Genomic DNA, 9,291 nt, shown 5'->3' on the forward strand with positions numbered 1-9,291 from the left:
ATAGTTTCCTGGGGACATTATGAAAAGCACTCATAAGTAGGTACTTATTTATAAAGTGACTTGAAGAAAAGCTAGGATAAGCAAAATTAACAGATATATTTTCTAGTATTATTATAGAATTCCATAAAGTTAAAGCAGACCATGTATTACAGTTTCCCAAACTTAGTGGAACTGAAAGCCCTCCCTCAATGAAGTACCTCACAGACTGACTGTTCAAGAGAACAACATGCTGGACCTATAATGCCAGTACTGAACTGACCCTTGCTCACTGATTTCCAAGTCAAATTAGGCTAATTAAAGTTTGTAGAATACCATAAGCAGGGAGTTCAAAGTCTAAGATGTACAGGAAAAATAAAACATTCTAAGATAAAATGTTCCCAGGTACCTCAGCTCCAAAAAGCTGCTCTCTGTGTACATCCACACATTGAGAGAGCTACAGTGACATTGACTACTAGGACTAACAAGTTTCTTGTACACATAAGCTCTTCCAATTGACTAAGTTGTTCAGAAGTTGTCTTATTTGTGTGTATGAAACAGAGTAAAATTACTAATAATCATTAAACTGTCCTGAGAAAAGTATCCTTAGAAATACATTCAAAAAGTACTATAAAAGCAAAAAGAAAAAGTTTAAACTGTCAAACTAGTTAACCTATTCCACTAAACTATTTTGATAGCAAATGACTACAAATACCTTATAAACCAAATGTTAACCTATGCGAATAGCATACATGACCCAGGACAAAACAGTCATGTCTGGACAGAACTGCATGGTTTCTTTTACAAAGTCAGATTGCACTTCTTAAACTGTTTTAATCATTTTATGTGCAGAACATACTTAACAATTTCATAATCAATATACATGTAACTCGAAACCAGCACTTCTAAAATTAAACTGGCATGTAAGTCAAAAGCTATATACAATAACTGCTGATTTTCTGGAGTCTTTCTCCCAAACACAGAACCTGTAGCCTGTTAAGACATAATGAAGAAAATATAAAAGATTAAATACCAAATTTCTGATTCACAACAAATTTAAGATAACAAGATAAACAACGTGCTGAAAATCAGAACATCTTCCCTACTACAGAACTCTTCTTAAAAGTTCCTTCAAAGTTTAGTTTTTAATGACTTCCTCCAAAAGAGTAGATTAGAGCTAGGAAACAGGCGGTCCTTACCTATTCGGTCAAAAGTTTTATCACATTTGGGACACTGCAGTATTTTCTTATTACTGTTCTGAATGATTACCGGAGCTAGCCCTTCGTGGATGCTTCCTGCTGAATCGCCGGCCTCGGGTTCCTCTTCCACATCGTTATCTTTATCACTCTGCTCAGTATCAGAGTCTTCATCTGACATCTCCTCCTCTAGCTCATCATCTTCAGCATTATATTCACTTCCAGGATCCTCAGAATCATTCCTATCTGACTTCTCCTTATCAAAACCTTCTTGATTCAAACTGTCTGACCCACCCCCACTTTCCTGTTCATCATCACTAGTGTCCTCAAACTTTACAGGACACTTCCTATTCCTTTTTGATCTTCGTGCAGAAAAGCTTCTCTCCAGCATTTTTAACCCATGTTTTTTCCCCAATAACAGAGACCTGTGAGTTTTAGCTAAATGATTCTCTAAGGACTTTTTATAGCAGAAATGTCGGCTACAAAATTTGCACTGATGATTATTTGACAGTCTTCCAGTTAAATCACTTAGTGTTTCTTCTGGAGATGACTTTTCAGTTAGTTCTGCCTGAAAAGTAGCAACGTTTTCATTATTCAGCAGCTTTACTGCATCTATAATGTCCAAAAATTTTGCGGCCTCTAAAACAAGAGGTATTTCATATTTGTACACAAAAAATTCTGACGTGTAAAGAAACTCAAGCAAATGCTGAAAAACTGAATGTGTTACGTGATCCAGGGTGACGACATCAGTGCTTGGATTTTTACTCAAACACGCATGAAAGTAACTACTACCAACCGCAACCACTACTTTATGCGCACTAAATTCTTTCCCTTCTACTATGATAAGTAAATCACAGAAAGATGGCTGCTTCTGCCTGTCATCATTCAAATACTTCAGCAAATTCTTGTTATACTGCAAAGAACTCAAAAGCTTTCTCTGATCTGGAGAGGGAGGAAGTTCTTGGTAACACTGAAGAGCTTCAGGAGTTGGTCTTTCTGCAGACTGAGTATAGGTCACTTGGCCACACTCCACAGCAGCATTTTCTTCTGAAGAATCTTTGTGATAGCCTAGATGGATCTTCTCATCAAGATTTGAAGTAACCTTTCTCCTTTTCTTCATTGCAGTACTGCAATTTTTGAACAAGAAACTTCATAAGTGACTTACGAGGTTTAGGAAACAAAACTAGATTGTCTTGAACAACAGCTTCTGAAGGGGCGTGCCCCACCGTTTCATGATCTGCAAAACAGTGAGAATCATACGTAAGAACTCCGCAGCAAAGCAATCTTAAATAACCAAAGGTGCTGTCAACAAATCTTTCCTAAACTGTATCTTAATTACAAAGTCAACGTTACATTATTCACTAGCAACTAAGATTCTGAGGGCGGAGAACAAGGAGGGCTGGGTTTAGGGCAAGACAACCAACAAAAGAATTAGTGTTAAGTGAAGGCACAGCACACCTTCCAGGCCTGATTCACGAATAAGGTGGAAAGAACAGAACAGAGAGAGGACGATCCGGCCGAGGCTGCGGACCGTGCAGCAGACACGCCGGGGGGCTGCAGTCCCGGTTTGGGTGCTGGGGGACCGTGACAATAAGACCGGCGCGGCCACGGAAAGCAAGTCTCCATTAGCATGCTCTCCCCGGGCGAAGTGCGGCACAGCCCTTCCGAAACCCACCGGGCAGAGCAGAGCGGCCCTTGGAGGGGCGCAGGGAGCGGGATCAGCACGGGCGACCGCTGCAAGCGGAGCCTCCCCAGGCCCGGGTCGGCGGGGACCGCGCTCGCCCGTGACCCTTCCCTCCCAGGCTGTCCGGGCAAGCGCCCCCAACAGGCCCATTACCGGGAACCCCGGGCTCCCGCGCCGGCTCGGGGCAGCCAGCTCCGATCCCCGCGCGCTCGCGCCCGCGCCCGCGCCCGCGCCCACCCACTTCCGGGTCCGGCCCCCCACCTCATCCACCTCGGCGGCGCTCCTTCCCCTCGCGGAGTCCCGCCGCCGCCGCCCGCCCGCCCGCCCGCCAGGCACGTCAGCCGCGCGCAGCCGCCCAGCCGCCGCGAGAGGCCGGCCAGCCCGGGCAGCCGCCGGAGCGCATGCGCGCGCCTCCGCGCCCCCCCCACCCCACCCCCACCCCCCGCGCATGCCCCGTAAGCTCCCTCGGCTTCCTCGGGTGTCCTCGCAAGGTCCTAAATCCGTTTACACCCGGTGTTCGTGGGTGACTTAGGGGACCCCTCGTGGATTGAACCAGCGAAGCTGAGCTGCAAGAAGGGAAGCGGAGATTGCTCTGTTGTGTTAGGAGGCATTGGTGAGGACCGGTGTGTTTCCAGTCTGTCACCAAAGAGCCCCCCCGGAAGCCTGCCAAGTCCAAGGTGGCAAACGCCCCAGTGCGGGCTGGAAGTCGCTGTGTAGCTTTCCGACTTAGGATACACCTGAAACGTAAGCGCACGTAAAATTGTGCAGTTTGTTTTTATTAACTTACTGTGAACAGAAAATGTTCGTGTAGGTGTGACGCTGAGAAAAAGGACCACCAAGCCTTTAAAGGGACTTAGAGCCTCAGAACCAGAGCCTGCCGTGTTGCATCTCCGACAAGAATGCACAGAGAACCGATATTGCCCCGTCTGGCGATGAAAGTTCTAGATCTTGTTTGGACAGACCTAAGAAGAATGGCACAAAGGCCGTGACCAAAGGAAATGGACATCCCCTCTTCACCTGTAATTCCACCCTCTTCGTAACTCACACATTACTAGGAATCTGAAAAAGGCTACCCTCTCATTAGTAGATATAGGGTTACCAGGCCGTGGTGGCGCACGCCTGTAATCCTGGTACTCAGGGAGGCAGAGGCAGGCGGATCTCTGAGTTCGAGGTCAGCCTGGTCTACAGAGTGAATTCCAGGAGAGCCAGGGCTGTTACACAGAGAAACCCTGTCTTCAAAACAAAACAAAACAAAAGATATAGGGTGAGGAAATACCCAGGAGGAGGGGTTTCCCTTAGTATGGGTACACATTGCAATGAAGGTGCTTTGTACATATACTGAACAGACTGATGTAGATAACTCTCTAGTAATGTGGTACACCCTGTCCTATCAGTTGGCAAAGACTGACATTGGCCAAATAAGCAATTCCTCTCTAACCGTTCGACAGGGAAGCCCCGAATGTGTTTTCACCCCAGAACAATTCAAAGTGAAGCCTGGATGGTCAACTCTTACCTAAATTTCAAGCCCATTTGGCTTGGCTTGTGGATTTTACACTTGCCAGTCCCCACAACTGAATGAACAAATGAAGACAAGACGGCTTCTAGCTATGGTTGAGGAGAAGGTTTATTTTAGATGTGAGGGAAAAAACAACCAGAAGCATCTAGAAGGGTCCAAACTGAACCAGGCCTGCAGACTGAACCGGGCCACGGGGAGCAGGAAAGAAAACAAAGGAGAGAGAAGTTGCAGACCAAGAGGCCGTGAGCAGGCCAGGAGACCAAACAGCCAAGAGACCTTGCAGCCAAAACGTTTGGATTATATGGTGTCGGAGAAGCTGGGGAAAAGGAAGGGAAACTCAAGGGCTGGGAAGATTTAGGGTAGGGGGCAGGGTATGTCAGTCAGGATAACTGTACAGTACTGGGTACTTGTGATGCTGAGAATACGCACTTCAGTTAGCCATTTGTCCTGAATGTGAGACCTAACAACAACTCCGTGACCTAGTCCCTGGATTAAATCACATCAATCTTACCTGTCTATCCTATTGTTTGTGTTTTTTGGAAAACACTAACTCACAAGTGATAAAAAGTAAGAAGCAAAAGTTAAAAAGAACGTCTTGACAATTTCCTCAGTCCTGTACCACTGAGAAGGTAGCAAGTTGGGTAAGGGCGGGGGGAGCAGCCAAGAAGGAAAGATCTTCCCCACAGATTCCCAGTGTCTTTGTGTTGCCGATATGTCCTGGTCTTAACACCCTCGAAAGATGTTTCATGAGTTTGTCACTAAAAATGAAAAGGCTTTTCTTCATTGATTCATTTAAATGTCTGTGGAAAAATTGTATTGTGACTGGAATGTGACATTTCTAGTTTAATAAACAGGCTTTTCAATAGCATGACAAATAAAATGCCTAGGAATGATCTTAATTATAATCAACTTGTTTGCAAATTCTCTGCAATTGGGCTAAAAAAAAATTTCTGGGGCCAGTTTCTAATCATTTTCCTTTTCTCCTTTTCTGCGTGTTTAAAAGCTCATAGTATGTAAGAATCCTCTTACACCATAAACCACACAAAGGCCTGACATTGGTTAAATTTGGCTTAACAGCCATTGTTCTCTGACCACTCAGACACACTCAGAAAAATAACAACCAAATAGTTGAAGATTGCTCTCCTAGACCCTCTGTGCTGGATAACAAAACTCCAAACTGGATAATTTATCAACTATAATTTCACTTCTCACATTTCTAGAGTGTGGGAAATCCAAAACTGAAGTGTTGGCATTCCGTGTCCTGTAAGGGCCCATTTCCCTCCTCATTTCCCTCCTCTATCCTTACACAGAAAAAGAGGTTATCTCTTGTGATAAGTGGCAGAAAGCTTTTTTAAAAGTCCTAAAACAGTTCCACTCAACCCTTTAAAGTCATGTTTATTCATGAAATGACTGAGCTCTTGTGTCAGTCAGCATTCTGGGATGGGGCATTCACCGTAATCACAAAATGAAAAATCACTATTGCAAAGATGTGTTCAAATTACTAGATTCAAAGACTTCAGTAAATTAGACTTCATATTGAACTCCCCCTCCCCATATACATAGTATATGGCATTGGAATACATAAGCATATGCTCCTAAAATATACTAATGCTTCCATACTCTCCCCTTTCTTCCCTCTTCCCCTGTGGCAGTACAATATTCTGAAAGTATCTTTTACATTCTAAGAGACTGGAACTTTTGCTGGACCTCCCAGCCAGAGTTAATAATGTACCTTGAAGTTGCTTAAAATTGCTAGCCTACTGAGTACTCAAGCTATTTGTTTCACCTTCCTTTAAGAGAACAATCTAAAACCTAACCTTACTTGCCTTGACTTCCCCATGTAATCAACTTTTACAACCTAAGCTAATGTATAGCCATAATCTTACTCCTCCATGCCCGTGACCCAGAATCATACATGTACATCATTTGCTGAAAGCAGCAAATACAGAAATTAAAAGCATCTCCCTACCAGAAAGGATGAAAACAACCATTTATGGATATTGCTTGACAAACAACGATGTTCGTTATCTGGGTCATTTGAGATCTATTGGAACCAGTGACTTAATCCCTTGTAAAACTCTGTTAAAGTTTTCTGTAAAGTGTCCTATTCCTTCCCCCACGTGATGCTTCCTATGCCATTCAATAAATACAGAGCAAAGTCCTTTGTTAGGGACAGGTGCATAGCACAGACAGACGCAAAAGGACAAACAGATTCACAAGATGGCCTTTAGGCAGACACAGAGTCAGACTCACAACAGACAGGATGGAAGACACAGAGAACATGAGACAGAGAATTCAAATCCGGACTCACTCTTGGTTAAATGACTCCAGGGAGAAGTGCTCCCATATCTTTCCTTAGTATGACACTGATGCGTTATTGGTGACTCGGAGTTAATCTGTAATGAGTATAATCCAAGCATCCCTCTTCCTATTACTGCCTTTGTTCCATAAACAGTTTGTTTCTACTTTCATGTCATGTGTATAGATGACTTTATAAGTCTATTTGAAATCTAGGAACCACAAATGAGAGAAGACATATAATATGTGTCTGAGCCTGACTTAATACCCACTTTCATCCACTTTCCTGCAGATGACATGTTCCTTTATATATAGATAACTTTAACTTTATATAGTGATGGTGGAAATGTAAACTAGTCAACCAGTATGGAACCCAGTATGGTGGTTCCTCAAAACACTAAAATTAAATCTACCATATGCCCCAGCTATTCCATGCCAGAGTAATTACTCAATGGATCCAAATCAACATGTCACATAGACACTTGCACATCATTGTTATGTAAAGAACTATTAGTGGTATCAATATGTAGAAACAACCTAGGTGTCCATGAACATTCTTTAATTATAGGTATGCCTATGTGCCTGTGTGGGTACGTGCATATGAATGTAGCTGCATGTGGAGGCCAGAAGAGGGCACTGGATTCCCCAGAGCTGGAGTTACAGACAGTTGTGACGTGCTTCACATGCAAACTGGACTACAGTCTTCTGCAAGAGCAGCAAGTGCTCTTAGCCTCTGATCCATTTCTCCAGCCTAGACCATCAAGAGTTTTAACTTTTTTCCCAGAGGACAATCCATGGATTAGAAAAAGAAGGCAGTTGAAATATGTATCAGACAAAGAAACTACATCTAGAATGTCATTAAGGAAAGCTAATAAAAATGGTAAAATATGTAGAGCTATAGAGTATAAAGTAAGAAAACACTGGAAAAGACACTTCATTAAAAGATAAGCACATAGATCTTTATATTTAGTTTCATTCTATTATGATACTAGAATATATGCACACTATATTATTATATTATAATAGAACATACACAGATACTATATCGAGTGTTGTTGAATATGCTGGTTGTTTTTTGTGTCAACTTGACAAACTAGAGTAATTTTAGAAGACAGATGTTCAATTGAGAAAATACCTCCTTGACATCTGGTTGTACACTTTGGAAATCAGTATGGTGGTTTTTCAGAAAATTGGAAATTAATCTACCTCAAGACCCAATGATACCACTCTTGGACATATACCCGAAGGATGCACAATCATACCACAAGAACATTTGCTCAACTCTGTTCATAGCAGCATTATTCATACTAGCCAGAACCTGGAAACAACCTAGATGCCCCTCAATTGAAGAATGGATTTAAAAAAAGTGGTACATTTACACAATGGAGTATTACTCAATGGTAAAAACCAATGACATCATGAAATTTGCAGGCAAATAGATGACTAGAAAAAAAAATCCTGAGTGAGGTAACCTAGACCCGGAAAGACAAACACAGTGGTATGTACTCAATCATAAGTGGATATTAGACATAAAGCAAAGGATAACCAGGCTACAATCCACAACCCCAGAAAGCTAGCTAACGAGGACCCTAAGAGGGACAATTGGGAACTCGGGGGCAGGGGTTTAAGAAGGGGCAGGGATGAGAATATGAGATAGTGGCATGGTTGAATTGGGGGAGGGACAGAGAGGGAGAGCAAGGAAAGAACTATCTAGATAGAGGGAGCCATTATGGGGTTAGGGTAAAACCTGGTGCTAGGGAAATTCCCAGCAATCCACAAGGATGACCCCAGCTAAGGTTCCAAGCAGTAGTGGAGAGAGTGCCTGAACTGGCCTTGTCTTATAATCAGAGTGGTGACTACCCTAATTGTCATCATAGAACCTTCATCCAGTAACTGATGGAAGCAGATGCAGAGATCCACAGCTAAGCACTCTCAAAGTCCAGTCAAAAAGAGGGAGGAGAGATTATATGAGCAAGGGGGTCAAAATCATGATGTGGAAACCCACAGAGACAGCTGACCGAAGCTAGTGGGAGCTCACAGACTCTAAACTGACACCTGGGGAATCTGCATAGGACCAGACTAGGCCCTCTGAATGTCATGTGGGTGACAGTTGTGTGGCTCGGGCAGTTTGTGGGGCCCCTGGCAGTGAGATCAGGATTTATCTCTAGTGTATGATCTGGCTTTTTGGAGCCCATTCTCTATGGAAGGATACCTTGCTCAGCCTTGATGCAGCAGGGAGGGGCATGGTTCTGCCTCAACTTGATATGTCAGACTTTGTTGACTCCCCATGGGGGGCCTTACCCTCCCTGAGGAGTGGATGGGAGGGAAAGAAGAAGAGGAGGGGCGGGAGGAAAGGGAAGAGGAACTGAGTTTGGTATGTAAAATGAAAAAAAAATCTTCAAAATCTGGCTGTAGGCAGACCTGTAGGGCATTTTCATAATTAGTGATTGATGTGGGAGGGGTCAACTCATGCACAGTGCCATCCTGTGCTCTAACAAAGCAGGCTGAACAAACCACAAGGAGAAAACCAGGAAGCAGCATTCCTTCATGGCATCTACTTCAGACCTGCTTCCAGGTTCCAATCTTGAGTTCTTGACCTAACTTTCTTTGATGATAGACTG

The 9,291-nt window shown here is 43.4% G+C and overlaps 1 protein-coding gene across 1 annotated transcript in view; it reads right to left on the reverse strand.

The window, feature by feature from the left end:
* Positions 1-2,400, reverse strand: part of Zbtb41 (zinc finger and BTB domain containing 41) — a 29,773-nt gene extending 27,373 nt beyond the window's left edge. The window contains exon 1 of the mRNA XM_059280368.1: positions 1,176-2,400. Coding sequence (XP_059136351.1) covers positions 1,176-2,292 — 1,117 coding nt within the window. The 5' untranslated portion in view covers positions 2,293-2,400. The remainder of the gene's footprint in view (positions 1-1,175) is intronic.
* Between the last annotated feature and the right edge of the window lie 6,891 nt (positions 2,401-9,291).

Source organism: Peromyscus eremicus, chromosome 15 (assembly GCF_949786415.1).
Source record: "Peromyscus eremicus chromosome 15, PerEre_H2_v1, whole genome shotgun sequence".
Lineage (NCBI taxonomy): Eukaryota > Metazoa > Chordata > Mammalia > Rodentia > Cricetidae > Peromyscus > Peromyscus eremicus.